General features: G+C 46.5%; 1 protein-coding gene across 3 annotated transcripts; it reads right to left on the bottom strand.

Annotated features, from left to right (window-relative positions):
- Nucleotides 1–3,295: 3,295 nt before the first annotated feature.
- LOC136519740 (vacuolar sorting protein 39-like) lies at nt 3,296–24,897 on the bottom strand. Of its 3 annotated transcripts, none has more exons than XR_010775041.1 (13): nt 24,167–24,897; nt 23,035–23,246; nt 22,472–22,603; nt 22,241–22,384; nt 20,939–21,051; nt 19,433–19,853; nt 18,475–18,804; nt 17,697–17,918; nt 17,293–17,535; nt 16,769–17,194; nt 5,615–5,713; nt 4,919–5,174; nt 3,296–3,648 (listed from the first exon to the last, which is right to left on the bottom strand). XR_010775041.1 is itself a non-coding variant. In XM_066513113.1 (13 exons), the coding sequence occupies exons 1-12, from the start codon at nt 24,612–24,614 to the stop codon at nt 4,974–4,976; spliced, it is 2,991 nt and encodes a 996-aa protein (XP_066369210.1). In that variant the 5' UTR covers nt 24,615–24,897; the 3' UTR covers nt 3,296–3,648; nt 4,958–4,973. The 3 variants fall into 3 exon arrangements, 2 of the variants coding, with proteins under 2 accessions (XP_066369210.1, XP_066369221.1); XM_066513113.1 differs by having other exon boundaries at nt 4,958–5,174; XM_066513124.1 differs by lacking the exons at nt 22,241–22,384; nt 22,472–22,603 and having other exon boundaries at nt 4,958–5,174.
- Between the last annotated feature and the right edge of the window lie 1,312 nt (nt 24,898–26,209).

Genomic DNA, 26,209 nt, shown 5'->3' with positions numbered 1-26,209 from the left:
GAGTCCGGGGCTCAGGAGTGAGGGCTTAGAGTCCAAGTTTGGACGGGGACCTAGACACCCAGGATAGGAGGGTGATGGGTTAGTCCTGCTTGTGCCTAGGGTACAAGCATGGCGTGTGTTTTGGGGGTACCCAGCTAGGGGCATTGATTCGTGAATCGTCAAGAAATCCAGTACGGCTTGTCTGTGGTTTAGCACCATAGTAAGAACTGAAACATGGAAGAGGATGAAATGGAACTGATTGCTCAACTCTTGCTTGAAAGTAGAACAGGTGCTTATATAGACTGGATAGATAATAACTTAATACGGCTGATAATAATAATATAAATGAGGACTCACTGTTAGTATTGCTTTCTGCTAAAAGAAAACCAGCAAACCATAAAACTTATCATATTCCTTGGAGTCGGGAAATTATTCCCACTGGTCGAATAAGTCTTGCGAGTATATTGTGTACTCAGGGTTTATTTACCCCTATTGCAGGTGATGCATGAGAAGTACCTTTGTGTGGAGGATTCTTCTAGTGGGCTCAGACGAATCCTCGTTCTTATCGCTAGATGTTTATTTTAAATTCCATTGTTTATCATTCCGCACTTTGACATTTGGTAATGTAATAATATAATTTCTAAGAAACTTTGATGTATGAAATGGACCTGTATTGTAACTCGTTCTCATAGTTGGATCCTTGGGGAAAATGTGGATCTTTCGGGTTCTCCCTTGGGGTGTGTCTGACGGATACCGCCCGCTGTAGCCTGCTTTCAGGGTGCTTAGTGTCTGGTGGAAGACGAGCGCCTCTGTAAGCGTTCTAGTTCGAGCGGTTCTGCCACAATGGTCCCCTACCTGGTGCGCCAACTGTCGGTGTTTTGAGTAAACACCAACGAGTAAATTTGTATTATTGTGGACCCGGATGGTGTGCTAAAAGACACAAGGTTTATACTGGTTTGGGCAGAATGTCCCTACATCCAGTTTGTGGCTGCTACTCATGTTATTAGCACTGAAAGGTTCATAGCAGGGGTTACAAACAGGCGAGAGAGGGGAAGATCCCAAGTCTCTGATGGAGAGGTCGAATGGGTGCAGAGAGCTTAGTCGTTGCTCAGCTATGTGTGATGTGTTGTGTGTTGAGTCGTGTCATCCCTTTAGTGAGGTGCCCTGCCTTCCCTTTTATAGACCAAGGGAAAGAAGGGATTATAGATGGGAAAAAGAAGAAAAACCAAAGGCAAAGAAGGTCCTTTGAAGGTGTCGGGTCTTCCTTTTCCTCCGAGCGAGCCCTGTTGACATGGCAGACGGTGCCAGGGATAGCTCCATGCTGGGCGTCTGTCCACTGATCCAGATAGGGCCATGCTCTGGCTTTATCAGCAAGTGGTCACATCCCATCCCATCCCGGCGGGCGGTGCAACGGACCAGGGTGCTGAATCGTGACCCTACGGGGAGCAGACGGCTCAGTGACCCCACGTCCATTACTATAGATGATGTGAGTTTCCTCCTAGACCGTAGTGGTTGTCGTATGCCTCCATTAGAATCCGTGTCCGAGGGCAAATATCGGCACCCATAACACTGTAAGACAAATGTCGTCGCCCACAACATTGTTCGGGCTTCTGATATGCCTGAAAGGGTTTAAAGCACCCATCTTATCATATCCTGACGGTACTTTCCTACAGGCGTGCAAGGTATGGTCCTCGGTATTGCGGTTGACTTGAGTGCCCCTTCTTATCTACGCGCATAGTTACGAAGGAGCAGCGTGCAGTCGTCGGGTGAGGCGGGGTCTGCCCTCGGACATCGAGCGAGGCGGAGCCAGCCCCCGGACATCGGGCGAAGCGGAGCCAGCCCCCGGACGTCAGACGAGGCAAAGTCTGCCCCTCAGACATCGGGCGAGGCAGAGCCACCCCCTGGGGGTCGGGCAAGGCGGAGTCTGCCCTCAGACGTCAGGCGAAGCGAAGCCAGCCCCTGGACGTCGGGCGAGGCGGAGCCAGCCCCTGGGGTCGGGCGAGGCGGAGTCAACCTTTGGGGGTCGGACGAGACGGAGTTTAACCCTCGGTCGTTGGGCCAGAAATGTAGTCGCGTTCTTACCTGTTTGGAAGCATCAACGTTTGATGGTTATCAGCTCCTCCTCTTTGGGTACCCCAGTATTTGGTCCCTGACACTATCTTTCACCTCCACGTCTATCTAATTAGCTCCAAACCACCACCCCCAGGTTGAGGATGCCCTAAATGAGCGTTAGATGTTAAAAATTATTAGCCTAATTATTGGTCAAATTTTTTAAATTTGGAATCTTGATATTTGTGTGCATCAGATAAAATAGATCAGAGGGAACCATTGAAAGTTAAGGCTCTTATTCGGATGCTACATGATATGTCATCATTCTCTCTTTAAGAGCCTATCATAGAGCCTTTTCCATTGTTTTAGGCGTTTTGATTGGACTGTTTTACGCCTCCTTTGAAATGTAGAACTTCGAAAATGAACCGTTTCTATAAAATTCCTATACAATTTCTATTTTTTGTGTTCCAAAAAGGCCTTAAGGTTAGGGCTCATTTGGTACAGCCCAGCTTCACTGGTGAAGCAATTTTTTTTCTTCAGTTTCATAAAACAACTTCCCCAGTAAAACTAAAGTTGTTTTCAAAAAAGTTTGGTAAAACAGTTTTTAAGGAAGACAACAGAGAGAAAGCTAGAAAAAGTTAATATTTTCAGCTTCACCTCGGTTCTTGTGTTGTGAGAAGCTAAAAAACAGATTTTAGGAAGTTGTTGTTTCATCTAGACTTTTCCGTAGAAGCTGAAAAACATCTTTGTAAAGCTAGGATAGAAGCCCTACCAAACATGATCTTAATATATCATTGTCTAAAAAGGGTATATCAGTGCAGAGAACTCCCGCTCTATGCGGGGTCTGAGAAAGAATGTTAGTGGCAAACCCTACCATCGCCTGTACAATGCGAGAAAACTGCGACTCGAACCCGGAACCTTCCGATCACAGACGGTAAGACTCTACCGCTTGCACCAGACCCGCCCTTCTTAATATATCATTGTCTAATTATTCTTATTGTGATGGTCTTGCTGATGTCCATTGCAAAAAAGGAAAAATAACTTTCACAGATAAAAATGATTTATGAGGGTTGTCAGCATGTCTCGTATGAGCGGCCGGCACCTGAAGCCTACGTGATAATGCAGGAATGATCGGCAACAATATGCAACTATACATACATAATGTATAATACATTGATACTCTTTTGTTTCTTTTCCAATGTGGGACTTTCCACAGCACACATATTGCAGTCGCTATCACTGACAAATAGTAAAACAAAGGGATAGAGACAAAAATATAATGCCCAAAGCTATTTGGAGCACACATTGCAGCACTATAATCAAGACAAATCAATCTGCTGACTGAAACTTTACAGTATCATTTACATTCTATACATGAAAACCAAAAGGAAGGGGGTTCCCAGTTTTCCAGTACGCTCGCCAGAAAACAAAGAGAGCGAGCACACACGCAGGTTATGAATTCAATCTCTGAAGAGTGAAGAGCACTCCAGTAAAAACTTCTGAAGCAGTCCACTCAAATCCAGTGTGAAGACCAAGAGAAGGAATTCCATAAGCTGGCATCAACCAAACCTGGTTTGACAAAGAAGAGGATATCCGATTCAACCAATACACCATGCTACACTGCACATTCAGCAAAGCATATTGGAACAGGTGGTTAGCAGGCAACCACATTCATAACAATGTTTTCCAAGATAAAAATTTTTGGGTGCATAGAGCCATAGACAAACCGCACCCTAAGGGCAGAACATGATAAATGGAGATGGATGTAGGTCTAGAACAATGCCCTACTAGTTTAGGAACAGTTATTTAATCACAGTAGCAATTATAGCAACAATGCAGCGTTACAATTTGAGTTTCATGGAGGTTATATAGGTTAGGGGGTGAGTAGAGCAACAGCATTAGGTTAGGGGGTTATATAGACTTTTTTCCTAAAGCCAGTCTCAGTGCGTGACAGTCTTGGAAACTGAGATGAAAACACCCTCTCTCAACTCACGGTTTCATATGCTAGTCACAGAATTAAATAGTTACATGGTGTTGCGATCAAATATGCCATATGAACAATAAGGCCACTCACAACACTATATAAAGTACATACTAGCATAAAAAATGTGAACGAAAATAGTTTAATTTACTTCAACATTTGTATGATATAAATAAAAATATATATAACAGGGTCATATGTAAAATAAATTACATATAGCGCATGATAATCATGAAAGGTATGGTGCACACGAAGATGCGAGACACATGAGGTGAGGCAAAACACATGGGGATGAAACTATAGACTCTCAATGCAGATTTCAGTAGAGTTTCATTGACTAGGTAACTGTGCCAATTGAGTTTCATGTCTCTCTTAATTTTCACGCCACCTCACCACTTTTCGTGACGTGGCAGTATAATAATTAAGTATGAAACTTCAACTGAGAATCTGAGATTGGCCTAATGTTTTGCATCTACATGGCCGTTATTCTAATATAGAAGAATTACTGCAGTGACTGATCCCAAGAGGACTGCCTAGCCACATTTATTTTACCCTGCAGGTCAGCACATACAAAAGTTTCAGGTTATTTACGTAGCCATTGCATTACTCTGCTCCTTAAAAGCACCCGGTGCAAATGACATGGCAAACAAAACCTCTTTTTTTGTGTGTGTGCTAAATAACCCCATTGTACATGCTCTAACAGCACGGTGGTATGTGAGGTGTGATGATAGACCTTACAACAGTAAGGGAAAACAATTCAAGGGCACAACTATTTCCTTGTGATCTGATGTAGTGTATGGGTGTGGGTGAGAGTTTTGCGGTTTGGGTATATTGTATGGGTTCTTTACCCTTTTTCCCTTAATACAGAAAACATATGCACAGTCATCCATCATACTTGTGCACACTTACCTCAATATTGATTTAACAGTGTCCAGTTCAAGGGTGTACCTGGATCATGGCCATATTATCTACGTTTCACAGAGTTTGCTCCTCTGACAGCCTTAATTTGCTGTGATTCTTTAAAGCAGACAAAATGCACCAAAGTCTGTCCATTTGGATATATTGCAAAAGCACTATTTGCAACACGCTTATGGCAAAGAGAACACGTACTATCTCCATCAATCTTGACAACAGCTTGACACCGCTTATACAGATCCTCCTTGACCTGAAAGATCAGTCAAGGATATAATAAGAATATTGATTGCGCTACAAAACAAATGTAGTAGATAAATGATAACAGTTACCAAATCATTGTTGATAGAAGCCTACTATAAATAAGCATGTAAATATAATACTCTCATATGGCATATATGATAAGAGAGATGGTGTGTTTGACGAGAGATATTGAGAACATGACAAGATACAGCCATTAATCTTGCACATATAACTTAATTGGCATTGTCTGTTTGCATGTGCACAAAATGACTAGCATCATCATCATGTCATTTAACTTTGGATTGGAGATGCATACTAGAGTTGGAGGTCATTACATAAAGGGGCAAATCTGGACAGCAAATCCTAAAGCCAACATCTTTTATAGTAGCAGAGCTAGGAATATACCTTGACAACAAGAGTGAAAAAGCTACAACAGAATGTCAAGCTAACCTGCAAGTTTGCCCGGAAAATCAAGTTTTTGATAACCAAGTAATTGTGCCGATGTTCACTAGAGTTCCGCAATAGTGGCTCAAGAAATGATACAAGATCCTGCAAGTGTTCATATCAGATAATTAGAATCTTGAGAAATCTCGGCAATGGATATTCTGACCGATGTGAAATTAAACAGTTGAAGCAATCAATAGTGGAACATAAGCATCAGAAACTGCAAGATTGTGTTATTTTTTCTAAAAAAAAGGCATAATTATGCCTAATGCAAGAGCCTGAATAATAGCAGAGTATAACAAACAACAGACTTATGCCACATATGCAAAAATTAGAAGAGTACTACTCCCTCCGTTCCAAATTACAAGACGTTTTGGCTTTCTAGATACATTTCTTTTACTATGTATCTAGACATAGCCTATATCTAAGTGCATAGCAAAAGCTATGTATTTAGAAAAGCCAAAACATCTTATAATTTAGAATGGAGGAAGTATATCAATACATCTTCCTTAGTAAACTTCAAAACGGAAAAAAAATCATATAATAGCTTGTCCATTTCTACACGCTGCAAGTACACGAATGATGATGTGTAAAATCCTCGCTATTTCTCAGTTCACATAAGTGCATCACCGATATATTACATAGGGTCAGTAGCATTAGCACAGTCCAATCATAAGTTCATAACACCAGGATTTCAACTGTAATTCACTCCATGCCATCCCACAATGGCATTGAGAGATGACTCCCAAAATCTGGATGGCATGGAGTGAAGCAATTCGAATTTGGGCGGCATGTTGTAAAAGCGGACTTATTTGATGGCAAATATTTAACAACAAACATACTGCCACGTGCAGGTCCTAGGCGTATTACTGTTCACGCAAACAGTTCCTGAGCCTTCAAGCCCATGGAGCTAAACGCTGATTTTTATCTTTAGCTAGCTAGGAATTAGAAGACTGGATAGCAAGGATAAGATTAGTTCAGATTTTTAGGGGTTTGTTACCAGTAGAGATAAGATTAGGATTGATCTGTTAGGAGCATCCCTTAGTAGCTCTATAGGAGGAGGAGCTGGCAACCATGCTGGGGTAAGCAAGAAGATTATCAATCTATTAGGGTTGGTACCCTTCTATCCCTCTGCTTTTGTGGTGCACCTGCTGCCTGTCGGCAAGGTCACACTGCTTGGGTTAGGGCCATCTAGATCAAGTTCGTGGCAACTGGTATCAGATTGTTCTGGTTCCGTTTCCATTGGTTCCCCAACTCAAGGAATCATCAACCTCTCAGCCAATGTTGCTGACATCTCCACAACGCTACCAAAGCGATAAAGGACATGGTGGCACAGCTGCCAGCCTTAGCCAAGATGATGAGGGAGAGGGTGGAGTGGGAGTGCCACGCGGCGGTAGCGGCAGGAGGCCAGTGGCAGCAGTGTGACTCTTGGAGAGACGCCAAGAACAGATGGCACGGATCTCCAACATTACAGCATTGGGTGTTGCCACGAATTCATCACCAACACTGGCGACGGTTCCTGTGAGTGTGCAGATTGTCCAGGCTGTATGTGCAGAGAGGCAGAGCAGCAGCAGCATGTTTCAGCCCTTGCTGCTATTATGCAGATATGCTGCACGAGGCCCTACAGTGGGGTGTGACTTGTCCTGCATGTCCAGGTGGACACAGCTGCCGTTCTTTGTGGTGGGAAGGGATTTCTACAACACTTGTCATGGTCCAGAGACTCACCACCATGGGGCCGGCCATTGAGGGCTCTCACCATGGCCACCACCACAGCATGAGAACGAGCTGTGTTCGAAGGAGGGAGGAAAAGGAGCTGGGTGTGCAGCTGATGCGCTGCCTCTCCTTCAAGCATCAAGGATGGCACTTCTCTCGGTTCCATAGGAGGACATTGATATTAGGGGGAGTGGGACAGAACACGAACAGAAGCAGCACAACTGTCCCTGCCTTGAGTATAGCAGAAGCTGCTGCTCTTCCAGGAGATGAGGCGCTGTTCCTTCCTCAAGTAAGGGCAGCGTTAGTTCTCTCATTGTCGTTGGAAACACACAACACCTTTCAGTCCCAAGCAAATTGGGGTAGGCTAGAGTTGAAACCCACCAAGAACCCCAAGTCACGGTTCAGACACTTCAATAGCTGCTTTCCAAGTAATCCTATTCAAACATAGATCTCTAGGTATATCCCAAGCTTTCAAATCTCTTTTTATTGCTTCCCCCCATGTCAATTTTGGTCTTCCTCTACCTCTCCTCATATTATTAGCTTAGCTTAGGACTCCCAATGCATTGGTGTCTCTGGAGGTCTCCTTTGAACATGGCCAAACCACATCAACCGATGTTGAACAAGTTTTTCTTCAATTGGTGCTACCTCTAGGCGATCACGTATATCATCGTTCCGAACTCGGTCCATTCTCGTGTGACCGCAAATCCATCGCAACATACGCAATTCTGCAACACTCAGTTGTTGAACATGTTAAATCTTTGTAGGCAACCATTCTGCTCCATACAACATAGCCGGTCTAATCGCTATTCTATAGAACTTGCCAGAAGCTTTTGTGGTACCCTCTTGTCACAGAGAATGTCAGAAGCTTGTCGCCACTTGATCCACCCTGCTTTGATTCTATGGCTAACGTCCGCATCAATATCTCCATCCCTTTGTAGCATCGATCCCAGATACCGAAAGGTATCTGTCGGATTCATAAACCCGGCGTCCCTCGGGGACCGGCTTCCACGCCAGGGCTCGGCCTAGGAAAACGGCCTTTCTTTCTTTTGGACCGGCCTGAAAGTCTAAAACCATCAGACCGGAGCACTCGCTTCAGGCCGAGGCCGCCTTCGGCCCATCTCTCCGACCGGAGCACTAGCTCAGGCTCAGGCCAGCTCCGAACGGCCTCTCCGATCGGAGCGCTAGCGTCAGACCCCGGCCGCCTCCGCACGGCCTCCACTCGGAAAGCCTGATCCGAGGACCGCCTCCGACTCCGACCCCGTGTCTCCGACCGAGATTCATAGAAAACCCTACTCATCGCTATTCTCCGACTGGCGCGCCAGAACAGACTGGGGACCATCCGACCGGGGACGCTCGCTCGGAAAGAACCAGAAGGCATGCGGAGAAAGGCAAGGCATGGCTCACAAGTCAACACCACTGTACCAGGGACCATACCCTGCACGAAGCAGTGCTCTGCAGCCACCCTGACACAAAGTATTGTAGGGGCCGCTAGAAACTCCCATATGGTAAGCCCCCCACGTGTCTCTGGACATCGATCGCAGTATGGGCTCCAGGATCTACCATACCGAGTGAACATAGCGCGGCTCCTCACATGCCACCAGGCATCAGAAGTATTTGTAGGTACCGACGTCCATCCTTCCTGAAGAAGATATCTCGACTCCCCGTGCACATCTGACATCCTACAGCGACATCGACAGTATTGGGAGGCTTCAACCATTATCCAGTTTTCATCACCGTAGGCAGAAATATCTGTACTCTCCCCCTCTCACCTGTAAAGCCAACCCTTCATCTATAAAAGGGGATGCGCTCCCTCCCCCGAACCTCTTATACACCCCCTTCTTCCTCCTTCTCGTTTGTACCCCCAATACAGATTTTGAGCACCTAGGCTCAGGAATAAAGTCGCCGACCGACCCTGACTGGACGTAGGGCACGTTGCCTGAACCAGTATAAATCCTGTGTCATTGAGTGCTAGGCCACCTCCGATCATAACGTACAGCAAAACTACAAATATTTACTAGTTGGTCACTTTCTGCACCGACAGTTGGCGCCGTCCGTGGGGAAGACGTACGTTCAACACTCTTGGTCATCGGATGGCCCATTTTTCCGCCACCCCCGCCGTGGCGGGCTCCGACGATACGATTCGTTTCGACTCGCTGGAGTTCCCCGCAGTCTCACCCGCCGGGATGCGGGTTCCACCCGTCTTCGAGCCATTCCAGGCCTTCCGCTTCGGGAGCCTGGACTTCGTCGCCGACCGGCTCGGCGTACTCCACCTCCGCGAGGAGGCTCGCGACCCGGCACCCGTCGGAGGAACGTCCTCCATCGACTCCGGGACGCGCGACTTCGACGGCGCGGCATCTGCACTTCATTCCGAGCAAACTCTCTGCTCAAACCCCACTGTAAGTAATATGCGTGCTACTCACTCTTTACTTGCTATTTCTCACCAGTCACCCGGAGGAAATGTACCGCCCACGCCACAAACGTCATACGATCGGTTCCCCTACGGCCTTGCGTCCCCCGCGGACGCCTACGCTCGGGGGCTCCGAAGGATGCTGGCACCGTCCCCCCCCCCCCACGTCCGAGTTCGTGGGAGTAGTGGGCTTCGTTCCTGCCATTCCTCACAAACTTCCGGATGATGATGGCGAGAGCGACGGTCAAGCATTGGTGACGTGGCACCCCGCCACTGTTCGTCCCAGGAGTGCGCTATGGCGGACGCTCCGCGACAACCGCCGGTGGTTGTGGAGTCTGTGCAGACTCACACCCCTCCGGACCCGCGTGCGGGAGCCCTCGCATCTGCGCAAGCACACGCTAAGGAATTACGACAACGACGGCAGAATCAGCCATCGTCTGCACCGGCGCCGTCGGTACAGCACGTTGCGCCCCACGCGCCTGGCCTGGCGGGTGGCGCCCGGGGTCACGCTCGTCAGGTTTAGCACGACATCGTGAGCGAAGGGAACGATGTCCCACAATTCGCCCGGGCCGGCCAGAATATCGCTGCTGCAGCAATGCTTCTCCGCGGTGTTCCCGAGCCCGTCGACCCTCAGGAGCGGGCAGTCTACCGGAACCTCCGGGTTCTAGTAGAGGCCGCCGCCGTCCAACAGGCGGAAAGCTCCGTATCGCGACTCCGACCCTCGCCCTCTCTCCCCACCGGGGGGACGGGGACGCACTAGCCGGATCAATCCGTTCGCTCGCCGCCACAGCCGGCAGGCTCGGCTCGGGGAGTGGCAGCCGCGCCACGGTCCAACCAGGCGCCTGCTCCACACCGACCGCACCGGGACGCTCGTAGCGTCGATAGCAACCGTCGTCGAGCCCGACACGGTAACGACATCCGCCGTACGGCAGCAGGCGACACGGACCCTTGCCGAATCATCGAGGGAAGGAGAAACGCGCCCCAGGTGCGATCGCCGGTCAGATGACCGGAGCCCCAGCCCTGAGGGCCTGGGGCCACGGGCCTTCAGCCGGCGCATCCGGAGAGCGCCGTTTCCGCAGCGTTTCCGGCCTCCTACCAACATCACCAAATACACCGGGGAGACAAACCCAGGCATTTGGCTTGAAGACTTCCGGCTCGCCTGTCGAGCCGGAAGAGTGGATGATGACTTTTTCATCATCCAATATCTTCCCATTTGCGTAGGGGAGCATGTTCGGGCATGGCTCGAATTCCTCCCACACGACAGTATCCGCGACTAGACAGACCTCAAGAGGGTCTTCGTCGGGAATTTCCAGGGGACGTACGTCCGCCCAGGAAACTCCTGGGACCTCAAGAGCTGCCAGCAGGAGCCCAGCGAATCCCTGCGGGATTACATCCGCAGGTTTTCCCAACGTTGTAACTCCCTCCCTGATGTCGTCGACGCAGACGTCATCAGCGCTTTCCTCTCCGGGACAAACTGCGAGTCCCTGATCCACAAGCTTGGCTACCTAAAACCCCGCACCACCCGCGATCTACTCGACATCGCCACCAACCACGCCTCTGGCGAGGAGGCAGTCGGAGCAGTCTTCAGCGGAGGTCGGGACAAAGGCAAGCCCAAGCGCGCGGATCCAGACGAAGGCCCCTCCACTCAGAGGGGCAAAAAGAACAGGAAGGATCGGCGTCGGACGGACGACACCGCGTTGATCGCGGCAGCTGATCGCGCACCCAGGCAGCCCCAACAGGGACTGCCTGACCACTTCAACAAACTCATGGATGGTCCGTGCCCCAACCACAACTATCCCGTCAACCACCTCTACAAGGACTGCCCGCTCCTCAGGCGCCTGCTGAGGTAGGCCGGCAGGCCAAAGGAAGAAAAAGGCGAGGAGACAGCGACCGAAGAAGGGGGCGCAGCGGACAAGGATCCAGACGACTGGAGCACAAAGGGATCCAACCGGAAGCCTACCGACTGAAGGGCGACGACGGCGCTCTCTCCAAGGACCTTGGAATAGCTATGTCTTTTCTTCTTTTCCTAAGTTTCAGTCTTACCTTACTTAGCGAACGCTCCTACAAGAGCACCTCAACCCGAACACTGTTCGGCTCGGAACGCTCAGGGGCTCCACTAGGGGGCTCTACTACCCCTTTGTTGTTTTTTACCTTAAGTACTCTATTGCTTTTGTATAAAGAAACTCCTTCCTACCTGAGTAAAAGGGTAGTTCGTTCCTTTGTTTTACCTTACCTAACTTTGCTTTAGAACATTCCGACTGATCGCACCCCGCCTTTTCCTACGGCTACGACCAGCCGGGCCACGCCCCGGGCTTGTAAAGTTGCAGCCCACGGAACAAACGGGCAGGTACGAGATAGAAAGAAATTTAAAACAAAATTATGCTAAGGGAGAACTAAGGAACGAAAGGGAACAAGCTTCCCCGAACGGAGCAACTCCATCACAAAAACAAAAACCAATTACAGTCATTAAAACACACCACGAAACGTCTTACACGGGGGCTTCCCCACGAACTTAAAACTTCCTACATTTGCTAACTACTATTATATTTTTACATGCTATTGGGCCGACCCGGCGACATCCGACGACGGTGCAACCGGCGAAGGCTCGAGCTGCTCACTTCCCGACGACGCGGCATCCGGCTCGGCCAAGACCGGGGCGACATTCACCTCCAATCCGACATCACGCTCTGGGTTTGCAAAAGGATCTGTAAGTCCTCCCCCTCGCTCACTCTTCCTCTCACTAAGGAACCGCCGCAGCGTACAGGCACTCTCGGTGAGAAAGAAGAAGGAAGAGCGAGGAATCTCCGCCAGAAGAGACCACCAGACCTCCCTGAGTCGATCGAGTCACCCAGGAGAGATCAACTGGCCTCCTGAGTCGATCGATTCACTCAGGATAAGCACATGAAATACACGTAGGAAGCGAGGGGACACCCCATGCGGGCCATGCCGACTCCGTCTCGAATGACGAGCACGGTCCCGGTCGGACATTTCCGACTGAAGCTCTCCGAACCCCGTCTCTCAGGTCATCAAGGTAAGCATATGTTCATTAAACACAAAACTGTTCACGCGAGGGCTAACCCACGATTGACAAGTGCAGGTCCCGGACGGACGTTTCCGACTGGAGCCCGACGAACCCCGTCTCTCCAGTCTTCAAGGTAAAACACTATCAAAGCCTCTCTATTTCAATTTAAAACATTCATACATCCATACGCGCATTTCATTCCATACGCCTGAATCCCCCGGACGGTTAGGGCATGAAACGCCCGGGGGCTCGGGAACTAAGCATCGCACGTGCAGCGAAATGCACTAGAACGCTCCGTGTTGCGCCACGAAGCGGCGGCTTGCCTCATTCGATATGAGCAACCGAACAGAGCCAGAGGAGAAAACCGTAGATGAGCACCGTGCGGCCTTCGCCCGGTCTGGCAAATCGGGTCATCTCAACCTTCTCGTTCGATCCTGAACCTCTCAAGCCCACAGAATCTCCATCGAGGGGAGGCCGTCAGGCCACCCGGGTCGGTCTATGGAACGACCTAGGCACCTGCCGGGCTGCAGGTAAAGAAGTAGTGGAATGCCACAAGAGGGCTATTCCAACCCTGTCACGAACGACGGACCCGGATTCCACTCGATCACACCTGTTAGCGAGCTCACCGAGCTAGTCTTCGAGCCCTAGCGATCGGGATAGGCGACAAAACTCAGCCCCTCAGGTTGTGAGGAACCGGATGGGGTAGCGCAAAAACGACTCACAGCCCCCACGAAGGCCCGACAAGGCTCGGGGGTTTAAACGCCACGGGACCGCGACTCCAAATTCGTGTCGACGGGATAGGCGACATCCGGCAATGGCTTGGGACCGCGACTCCTTAACTCGCGTCGACGGGATAGGCGACATCCGGCTACGGCTTGGGACCGCGACTCCTTAATTCGCGTCGACGGGATAGGCGACATCTGGCTACGGCTTGGGACCGCGACTCCTTAACTCGCGTAACGGCTTCAGACGGCTTCACTAACTAAAACTAACTCTTTTGATCCACGACGAGCACCAACGCCTGGGTCTACTCGCGACTCCACCTTACCCGATCCCACGGAGCGCACCGACGCCAAAGATCGAACTTTGTTGCATCCGAAACTAAGTTATTTCCGTTCACGGCGCGCACCGACGCCAGGGCTTGTTTCAAAAACTAAAAACTTCCTCGTCCGATCCCCGACGCGCACCGACGCCGGGATCAGTAAGTTCTGTCTCAAACCAATCCCCGCGCTTAAAAACACCTCGGCTGCACAACGACGCCATGGTTAAACAAAATTCCGTCTCAAACTAAAAAAACATGCATACACGCCTGCTGAGACAACACCCCCAACCGGTTCGGCCCGAACCGTCTGGGGCTCGGGGGCTACACCTGCAGGTGCGCTCGCGCGCACCCGCCGACAAGACAAAAATCCCCCGGACGATTCTGCCCGAATCGCCCGAGGGCTCGGGGGCTCCTGTCGGGTTCATAAACCCGGGGTCCCTCGGGGACCGGCTTCCACGCCAAGGCTCGGCCTAGGAAAACGGCCTTTCTTTCTTCTGGACCGGCCCGAAAGTCTAAAACCATCAGACCGGAGCACTCGCTTCAGGCCTAGGCCGCCTTCGGCCCATCTCTCCGACTGGAGCACTAGCTCAGGCTCAGGCCAGCTCCGAACGGCCTCTCCGATCGGAGCGCTAGCGTCAGACCCCGGCCGCCTCCGCACGGCCTCCACTCGGAAAGCCTGATCCGAGAACCGTATCCGACTCCAACCCCGTGTCTCCGACCGAGATTCATAGAAAACCCTGCTCATCGCTATTCTCCGACTGACGCGCCAGAACCGACTGGGGACCATTCGACCGGGGACGCACGCTCGGAAAGAACCAGAAGGCATGCGGAGAAAGGCAAGGCATGGCTCACAAGTCAACACCACTGTACCAGGGACCATACCCTGCACGAAGCAGTGCTCTGCAGCCACCCTGACACAAAGTATTATAAGGGCCGCTAGAAACTCCCATATGGTAAGCCCCCCACGTGTCTCTGGACATCGATCGCAGTATGGGCTCCAGGATCTGCCATACCGAGTGAACATAGCGCGGCTCCTCACATGCCACCAGGCATCCAGAAGTATTTGCAGGTACCGGCGTCCATCCTTCCTAAAGAAGATATCTCGACCCCCCGTGCACATCTGACATCCTACAGCGACATCGACAGTATTGGGAGGCTTCAACCATTATCCAGTTTTCATCACCGTAGGCAGAAATATCTGTACTCTCCCCCTCTCACCTGTAAAGCCATCCCCTTCATCTATAAAAGGGGATGCGCTCCCTCCCCCGAGGGAGAGATCGATTTCTTCAAGCCCAGACTCACTAGATCGACATCAACGCTCCCAACCACAGGACCGCCAAGTTCCGACCGCGACCCTTCCGGTCGGAGCCGACCGAACCTCTTGTACACCCCCTTCTTCCTCCTCCTCGTTTGTACCCCCACTACAGACTTTGAGCACCTAGGCTCAGGAATAAAGTCGTCGACCGACCCCGACTGGACGTAGGGCACGTTGCCTGAACCAGTATAAATCATGTGTCATTGAGTGCTAGGCCACCTCCGATCATAACGTACAACAAAACTACAAATATTTACTAGTTGGTTACTTTCTGTACCGACAGTATCCTTCTTAGGCACTACTTGACCTTCCAAACTCAAATCTCCCTTCTCCTATACAACTCCGCCAAAGTCGCATCTCATGTATTCGGTTTTAGTTCTGCTCAACCTAAAACCTTTAGACTCGAGGGTCTGCCGCCATAACTCTAGTTTCCGATTTACTCCCGCCTGGCTTTCGTCCACTAACAGTACATCATCAGCGAACAACATACACCAAGGGATATCCCTTTGTATGTTCCTGGTAACCTCATCCATTACCAAGGCAAAGAGATACGGGCCTAAGGCTGACCCTTGATGAAGTCCAATTTTAATCGGGAAATACTCTATGTTACCATCGTTTGTTCGAACACTAGTCACAACATTGTTGTACATGTCCTTAATGAGGGTCACGTACTTTGATGGGACTTTATGTTTGTCCAAATACCACCACATAACATTTCTTGGTATCTTGTCATAAGCCTTCTCCAAGTCAATGAAAACCAAGTGAAGGTCCTTCTACTCTCTAAACCGCTCCATAACCTATCTTATTAAGAAGATTGCTTCTGTGGTTGACCTTCCGGGCATGAAACCAAATTGGTTTGTTGATATCTGCATCGTTCCTCGCAGGCATTGCTCGATGACTCTCTCCCATAACTTCATAGTGTGGCTCATCAACTGAATTCCCCGATAATTAGTACAACTTTGGATATCTCCCTTGTTCTCGTAGATTGGTACCAATATGCTTCTTCTTCACTCATCAGGCATCTTGTTCGATCGAAAGATATTGTTGAACATCTTGGTTAGCCATGCTATAGCTATATCCCCGAGACATCTCCACACCTTGATTGGGATACATCAGGGCCCACCGCTTTGCCCCCTTTCATCCTTTTCAAGGCTACAAACACCGTCAAAAGGAACAGGTCTCCAGAGCCCTTCCCAGTCATCATGGGGCCAACTTGGGCTTCAACCGTGGCCACCACCAGCTCGAGGACAAGCAGTGTCAAAGGATGGATGGAGTTGTGACACGAACAGCACACTAGGCTTCTAGCCCGTGGGGCAAGATTGGATAGCAAGGAAAAGATTAGTTCAGATTCATTAGGGGTTTGTTACCAGTAGAGATAAAATTAGGTTTGATCTGTAACATCTGTTAGGGTCATGCCAAGTAGCTCTATAAAAGAAGCAGCTAACAACTGTTATGTGGTAAGCAACAAGAAGAATATCAATCAATTAGGGTTAGTGCCCTTCTATCCCTGCCTCTGTGATGCGGCAGCCGCCTATCGTTGAGGTCGTGCTGCTTAGGTTAGGGCCATATACATCAAGGTTCGTGATGCTTACATATTTATTCTAGAAGTATGCATGATCAAAAGATATCTTTCATACATAGTATACCAGGAAAAAAAATACCTGGAGTTTAGTGTCTCTTGGTAACAGCCTAAGAGCCTGAGCACCATTTATTCTGTCCCACCGTTGGCTTAACAGTTCCAGTGCTTCATTTAACATTATAGGGCCTCCGTCATTTACATCATCTCCATCACCATCACTTCGGCCACTATCTGTTCCGCTGGGGCTAAAGCGTATGTCATCAGCCCCCTCAATCTCAACGACCTTTTTACCTATGCGCCCCCCTTTGAGCTTAGTAGCAGTAGCCTTTTGGATTCCAGAGTATTGTGATGCGACTGGAATAATTTTCTGCTCAAATTCTTTTTCAGCTTTTCTTGGGTTCAGATAAATTTGTAGAAGATTAAAATAGATATTTGACTTGGATGGTTGTTGTTCTCTTTCCTCATAAACACGGTCACAATATGCAACTGCTCGCTCTGGCATCTGGAGCTGCAGTGGTACAAAAGATATTCTGGGTAACCTAAAAAATAATATTTAACCAGAACTCAACAATGTCAATGGATCAAGGCACACAAAAGCAACAATACCTTGTGAACATAGAGAGAGAGCGCTCTGAGGTGTTGATTTATTTTCCCATACAATATAGCTCGCTCCTCAAAAAGAGCGTCCTGAGGAAGGCGCTTAAGAAGTAAGTCTGTATTGTAACCTGAATTACTCTCCAATGTGGATATTAACTTCTTCCGTGTTGGGGAATATGTTCTCTCTGTCCAGTTTCCCTCTTCCTTCAGAATCTTGTACCAGTCTAGAACTTCAGAAAGGTACAGTTGCACCTTCAGATCAGAAGATCCAATTGTCAGAACATTAATCCATGCATTAATTATACTGTGAACTTTGTATGATCAGGTTAAGGAACAAAATCATCTAATCAGCATGAAATGGATTGATTAAATATGAATTTTCCAATATACTAACACAATACAATTGTACATACCAGCTCGTTTTGCAGATTAGGGTTGATCCCAGTATCATTCATTGAGAGCATTAGTTCTAAGTATGTTGACTGCAAATTTGGAGCATGCTGTTTCAGATATGAATTTACCAAATCTGCTGGAACATTTTCAAACAAAAAGAGCTGAATAGTTTCTGATGGGTTGCGCTCAAGGACGTACAAGGAAGACTCTAAAACCAGCATTGGGTCAGATCTACAAAGGGGCTGGAAATGAAAATGAAATCTCGAATCAGTCATATAAAAGTATAATAATGTGGCAGGAAGCAAAATGATTTCAAGATATCAAGGCAAAGATCCAAATGATAACCTTTAAAAAGATATCAAGAGATACAATAGAAAAACGTTACTATGCAACCAGTTTTGCTAATACTAACGAGCAATTGTCGTAGGACAACAAAAGCGTGAAACAGGACATGGTAGTATATTAAGCAATTATATGTGATCCTACCACATATCAATTAAACTTTCAAGTATATAAACTGCTGGGCCTACTGATCTAAGAGTCATCATGAGTTGGATATAACCACAAAGTATGCACAGAGAAACTAGTAAACATGGGTCGCACTTTGAATTTAATATTTTAATAGTGCCTTAAAATTTAGCATGTTAACTTATCAAAATAACAGCATAATTATACATGAACCCATCTAGCTTGTAGAAACAGTTGTTATGCAGACAAATAGAACACCATTTAGCAAGGCATATAAGATATTCGAGGATCATTTGAGCTAAATGTGAGCAAAGGACATAGAGATAATACCCTGAGATATTCAAGTATCATTTGAGGGTTAAATTTTTTATTAAAATCTGTATTCTCCATCTCAGATTTTGATTCTTCAACTAACTGATTGAGTAATCGGAGAGCTTCACGGTGCATTTCATTGCTTTTATAGAGTTCAAGTAAAACCATATATTCACTCCTTTCCTTCAAAAACTCTTCACATATCTTCAGGTCACAATAATTGAGTCCTTTCAACAGCTCTATTGCCCCTGATGACTGCCCAGTAAGAATAAGAGCTTGAAGCAGAGAAGTATCCAGTACAGTTGCCATTTCTCTAGCAATAGAGCTTGTATGTGTCTGAGCTCGTTTCTGAAAATAATAAAAGAAATAAAGTATGACTATTATGGATCAAATTCATTGGTAAATAACTGATATATTCTTAAATTTGCAACCATCTGCACAATTGAAAGACACCATGCACACTAACAAGTATACAGTGTCTCAGAAAATTTTGGATGCAGTATCCTGATTCGTGACCAAAATCTACAGCTATATTCCATTTCTTACCAGAAATGCAATTCATTATGAACCAAGTGCCCATGATAATTGGAAGTTGCCCAGTTTCTAGCTCAGGTTATCATATGTCCATAATATTTCGACGTATCCCAGTTTAACTCCTACATAAACAAAACCATAGACACGCTTACTTTCTTCCATTCTAAATTTACCCTGGCCTAACTGCATACAACAGTGAATCACCCATAGAGTTCAACAGACCAATCTTAGAGACCAAGGAATGGAACTTCCAGACTTCTGTTAAAAAAAGGAGTAAACAATTTTCTGTCTAGGGATCCTAAAATGAATTTGGTTGTAGAAAAGGCAAGCTGCAGTACGAAGGTCAATAAACAAATAGCATTGAAGCAAACACTGATTCTAGTGTCAAGAATCATTCTCAGTCTCAAAAAAATATGAAATAAGATATACTTATACTTGCTACCTTGCTCAGCTTCTTTGGCTTATATGGCTCAGATAATTTCAAGCTGTGGTGAACAGCTCCAGAGACCACCTCCTCTGTGACTTCAGCCGTCGCTCTCTCAATTATTCCACTTCTTTTCTTCTGCAAATACTTCACAAGGGCAGCTAGAGCATTGTGACTCATTTTCTTTACCTCCAATGGAGATTTATCATCTGATTCATGAAGCTGTAAAGAGTATGATTCCATCTCATCTGTCACATCAGAGGATTCCCTTGCTAATTCTGGCATGTCCAGCAGCTTGTCATGTTCACCTATAATATTTGTTTGAGGCAGAACAATAGATGGGTACAGAGATAAAACGTAAGTAATGTCCACATGTGAATCTGAAAACTGTTCCATTGCCTCCTCATAGCTCCCACTATCGAACAAAAAGTGTCCATATCTAATTCACAAAATCAAAAGGAATAAAGGATAAGATATCACTTAATTAGGTTCATAGAATCAAATGCATAATAACAAAAGAATATGACGTTGGCTTCAAGTAGATTTGGTGAATTAGTAGATGAGATTAATGAGGAATTCACTTTGAAACAGACAGCATTTTAATTTTTCAACCACCGTTCATAGTTGTTCACTTTGATTTGGTATAGTCTACAGAAATACAAAGACCTATAGAATATGCATTGCCCTGAGTGACCAAAATTGATAATTTATGTTGACAGAAACCTTCAGGTTTCAGCCATATTTTTTTCCTGAGGATGGGAATTGGGAAGAACTTTCAGTTCTCATAAGCTATAATTTAAGTCCCATCCAATTTAATATATTAGTCAAATTTCTACAATTGTATCAAACTAACCTGGACTTCAGTCTACTTAGCATGATATATTGCTGATGCTGCATACCAGTCATATACTAAAGTAAAATAATACACAAATTTACTTCCCTAGGTGTACATGAGTGCATTAACTCTTTCAGAAGATTTTTTTTATCTTTTACATTACTTGTCATACATCAACCCTACTATGTCCTATTGAACATCTCAAATTACATAAAACATGTGAACACCTACAAAAAAAAAATCATGATGTTCTATACTAGTCAAAGGAGAAGATACATGTCTGGGGAGTTAATATATTATGAGAAGTGTATAGAAAAAGATATGGATTCGGAACAGCTTGACAAAAGAGGAAAGGGATACATAGTAACTTGTACTATGTAGTGATAAAATATAGAATTATTGTGGCCTTTCTTTTCTAATGTGAAGGGCGTACACAGTGCAGAGAGCTCCCGCTCTGTGTGGGGTCTGGGGAAGGGTGTCAGTGGCAAGCCTTACCCTCGCCTGTGCAATGCGAGGAGACCGCGACTCGAACCCGGGACCTTCCGGTCAGAGGCGGTAAGACTCTACCGTTTGCACTAGGTCCGCCCTTCCTTTCTTTTCTAATGTAGAATCCGAAAATACCTTATGTCACTAGATTCCAAATCAGTATTATTGTAGGCTTTCTTTTCAACTGGAAAATACAAACATACCTTATGTGGATTGAGCTTTCCTTTGCAGCTCGTAAATTTGAATCCTCTGGTGGAAGTAGCTTACACAATGCTAGTGCCTCATCAAATTCTCCAGAAGCGGTCAATTGCACTATCTGTAGAGCAAATATGTAACAGTCACCGAAATAATTGAGATGGATAATTTAAGATTTACTTGAATTTTCACTTTTTCAGATAAAATAGCATTCATTAGAAATAATAAAGGCCTCAACACACTATAATCTACTGGTTAAAATTTGAGATGGCCTATGAACAGAAAAGGGGTACAGACGTAGCTACTTTCCTATGGTTTTATAGATGTTGCAGTTGGCCCATATTTTATATAGAGTTACAAAATTTAATTTAATTTGATTTTATTTACAATTTTTTTGCTGTAAATCATTCATAAATTTGTCATTATTATTGGGGAAAAAAGAGAGTGATTCCTCTCGTAGCTAAGCAAACAAGATTTGTCAAGTAACCGCGGGGGAGGGGGGATAGATTTCATCAAATTACAGATCTGAAAACAGGTTTTCTCAAATTGTATCAGGTTCGATTGTACAAGACATTATTAACTATTAATTGATCTAAACAATGGGCTTTAATACTTATTACATAAGTAGCACAACAAAATTGTCCTACAAATAGAGTTGCAACATGAACATTCTCAAAAGAAATGAGAAGGAAGGTAAAACCATAACAAAACTAAGCATGATAAAAAGGACCATGTACTATATCTGTTAAAACATATATCAATGTTTAACTGATCTTAAAACATCTTATAATTGGTTGCCAGCTACTAACAGTCTAACAGAGTAATTAGAACTATTGTATTTAACCGGAGAAGGACAAAATGATAAAGACGGGACACGAACCCAAATACTGGCACCAACACAATCAACAACAACAACAACAACAAAACATTTAAGTCCCAAACAAGTTAGGGTAGGCTAGAGTTGAAACCCAGCAGAAGCAATCAAGGTTCAGGCACGTGAATAGCTGTTTTCCAAGCACTCCTATCTAAGGCTAAGTCTTTGGATATATTCCATCCTTTCAAGTCTCCTTTTATTGCCTCTACCCAAGTCAACTTCGGTCTTCCTCTGCCTCTCTTCACGTTACTATCCTGGCTTAGGATTCCACTACGCACCGGTGCCTCTGGAGGTCTCCGTTGGACATGTCCAAACCATCTCAACCGGTGTTGGATAAGCTTTTCTTCAATTGGTGCTACCCCTAATCTATCACGTATATCTTCAATTGGCACCAACACAATCATCATATCATAATTAATAAACTGGACAAGAATACCTGAGCGCCAATAGGAACGGGCAACAAACCATGAACGGAGTTAGATAGCGCAGCAAGTATACAGTTGTCAGTTTGGACAAGCTTTTGAACATCACGGAGCACAACTGTCTGAACCAATGCATTGGGGGCCCTAAGAGAGCGTATCTGAAATAGTATCAAGTCATGAAACTTATTACTATGATACTATACTTACCACTGAATATACCAAATAGGTAGATAGTAATCACTCACCTCAACATGCCGTGGCAGGCGTGCCACAGCATATGGTCTATGTATAACAACAGAAGCTGGTGTGTCTGACCAAATTATTCTGCTGTCTTGAATAAGTTTGCCATTTTGATAAACAAATACCCCAATGTTATCCTAAATAAACATACAGTACTATAAAAAACTAACTGAAAATAAATAAGAAAGAAAACAGGAATTCTTCAAGAAGCTAGTTAAGTGTTGGGAATCTCAATGGCTTCAAAAGAGATTCATATAAAAACTATTTCATTCCGTATCATATTTGCACTAATATATTGGAAAATTTTCTCACTAGTAGCAATGCTATCTTAGTACATGAAAGCTAAGGATCTTACATCAACTTTGACATAAACATTTCAAAATTTCACAAGATAAGATTCCCCTTAAATTAGAAAATGGAAATAAGTACATTGTTAGAACATCTGCCACTCTTCTCGTAAAGCATAGAATAATGTCACTTTTGAACCAAAAAAAAGATCTGCCATCTAACAGATTTATGAAATGGGACAGGAATTGGACACAGCATCACGAAAATTGAAGTATTATACCTTGCCAAGGATCAGTTCCCCAGTAGGAAGAGGCACAACTAAAGGAGGAGCGATCCTCCCAGAAGAAAACACTTCTGTTAGTGCCCCAGTCATGCTATTTATTATCATATATTCCCGCCTGATTCCAAGACATATGTTATCACCACACCAGGCCATTGATTTCAAAATATCTGGCACTCCAAATTCCTTCACTTCAACAAATTCTCGCCCACCTGACAAACAGAGACATGTCAGAGTGATATCATTGAAATAACCAAATCCCATAGTCTAGAACATCTCTTATCTTTGATTCTTTGTCAGCTTACATTTGCTATACAACCTTACATAATTCCATTAACAGGTACCATATGGAACCAACATTTTAATACCGGCACAAAGCAACCTCTATTCTTATATTGATACATCGAATGCTGGTAACCAAACATATGTATTGTTCTCTGCCCGCACTTGGGACAATGCCTAGATTTTTCTTCTTTTTTTTTTTGTACAGGCCATTTACCTACCATTAGTTTCAAGAAAATGAAGTCTACCACATCAGAAGCTTTCTCAAATTACAAATGTGGATGCAGTCACACATTGCCTGCCAGAAAAAAGTTCTGAAAGAGATGGATTTCCATGAAACATATTCTGTTCTCACAATTATGACAGGCACACGTTTTAATAAGGTGGAACAGGGAAACCATACCTATTGAAGAACCAGATCAGGCTAAGCATAGATAATACCAATGCCACTAAATCTAAAAAAAGAATTTCAACAACAGTGTACCAGGGTTTTAATGGGCTCAGCATGTAGGCGCGTGAAAACTGACTAGAGATGAAAAGAGTTACTGAATACCACCATGGTATATCTCTGAATAGAAAATTTGACCGATCAATGTGAAGTTCAAAACTCTCAATACAGTTTTTAAACTTAAACAGATTACTACTCGATTTTGTGCCAGTTTTATACCTCTTTAAGCAAACACAATCGATCTGATATTCGCACTCTACAACCCAACATATTCCCACTTCCAATCCTCCAATTGGAATTCTACCAAACCTAAACCGATCGCATGGTCAACCCCATGGGAGAAAAAAATAAACTGGAATCATAGTAGTAACAAACAAATAGGCAATGCAAATGAGTTCTCACTGTCGAGGCGGAAGACGGTCAGTCGCTTCTGTCGACCGACGGCAAGGAAGCCCCGCCGCTCGTCCCAGGCAAACACGTTGGCCCCCTTTGTCTTGCTAGAGACGACGGCGACGGTCTCGAGCCCGGGGAGGCGGTGGAGCGCGACCCACTCGGAGAGCGAGATCAGGAGGTCGCTACTGGCGCTGACCTCCATGGCTAAGGGCGGGCGCCGCCAGAACCGCGGCTCCTGCCGCTCCAGCGCGTAGGGCCCGTCCCACCGGATCTCGCCGCCGCCGTCGGAGGAGGGGGAAGGAGCGGAGTAGATGCGCAGGGAGCAGTCGGAGCCCCAGAGGAAGCCTTCGGTGTCGGAAACCGCGACGAGGAGCTTCCCAGCGTGGGAGGCTACGGCCTCGATGTGGCCCGGCACGTCGGCCACCAGCTCGACAGCATCATACGCGCTATGCACCATGGCCAGCGGCCCGATCAAGGGGGCGGTTCCTCCACGGCTGTGTTAGACGGCCGCCGCCGTCGTCCGGCGAGGGAGGAGGGCCGCTTCGAGCCGGAGGTCGAGGCGAGCAAGCGATGAGATCGTGACGTTCCGCGGTGGCCGGCGTGGTATATACCCAGTTTGGGAACTCGGGAACGAAGGAAATCCTCTCCACCAGGCCCACCTGTCAGTCCCTCTGCACCTGCGATACTGCAGAGAAGACTCGTCCGGCAACTGGATGAGCAATAGTATTTTCGCTGGTACAGTAGATTTGTCTTCGATTATGTTACTGTATGTTTTAGACTTACTAGATTACTTTTAATTTCTCTCAATTCATGGGGACAAAACAATGCTTAATGTAAGCCATCTTAGAACAGCTATATGCACACATGTTGTACATTTTTTTTCTATACGGGTCTAACACGATCTACATTTAAAATCAATAGGAAGAAAAATTTATTGGTAAAACTGTATACTTAGGTCATATTCGTTTGGTTGAAAAGTACTATTCGTTGATTTATGTGAGAGATAACATTGTACCATGGCTAATAGCCAGGCTGATAACTTCAAGCGAACACGACCTTATGTTCAACCATCAAAATCACACGTCCGAATAACTAGGGTCATTATTACCAACCAAAGACTTTCAAGCTCTCACTTCTGTGCTCTTTTCTCGAATACACAATAGGTTTACGCATCTTTGTATTAAGTAGAAGATAAGTTTACACAATGCGTCATCCAATGACGCGCTAAAGAAGGCAAGAAATGTTACATAAAGCACAACCTCCCTAGCTAAGGGTGCCTTTAGCGGTTACTCATGCACTCACTTGTGCGTTCTGATTCTGTCCAACCATACGAGATTCAAAATTTTGTTGTATCAGGCGTAGAAATCATTAGCCGAACTGTCGGGTACCATAAAACGGGTACCCCGAGCGTACACCAAAAGAGTCACTTAAATCCCATCAACAACAAAGCTAGAAGGTAAGCCATGGGTTCACCACCAGCCCCGACCAAGCCCACCGGCTCTCCGCCTCGCCTGAGGCCTTGCACGGGAGGTCTCGACACCCTGACGGAATCTCCGCCTCGCGCGAGGCCTCTCGCGAGAGGCCTCGGCAGGGAGCTCAATCTCCGTCTCGCCCGAGGCCTCGTGCGTCCAGCCTCGAGCAAGACAGATATTCTCCGTATCGCTCGAGGCTGGCTTGACAATAACTCGTCGCTCTCGCCTCGACCAGCCTTCCCGACAGCATGTCATGTCCCATTAATGCGTCAATCACTCCCGCAATCTCAGCCGGACGACGGCTCGACACCGCGAAGCGGCCGACAAGACAAGGAGTCACACCAGCACCATACCGGCTGGGATAAGGCACAACGGGGATTACCGGGCACTATGTTCTGGTGTTGTGCCCACGATCAGCGCCTGAACTGCACTGTGCCCCGTAACCCCCGCCCCGAGGATAACGCAGCATGGGAAATCTGGCCTAGGTCATCATCGCCTCCAAACCAGCGTACCAGATCGACCGCTCCCTCCGAGCCTCAGCACTCTACGCCAGGGTCTCGGCTATCTCGGGATTCACGTC

The sequence above is a fragment of the Miscanthus floridulus genome, chromosome 2 (genome assembly GCF_019320115.1).
Source record: "Miscanthus floridulus cultivar M001 chromosome 2, ASM1932011v1, whole genome shotgun sequence".
Taxonomy (NCBI): Eukaryota; Viridiplantae; Streptophyta; class Magnoliopsida; order Poales; family Poaceae; genus Miscanthus; species Miscanthus floridulus.
Note: the sequence above shows the minus strand (reverse complement) of the source record. Positions and strands in the feature narration are given on the sequence as shown.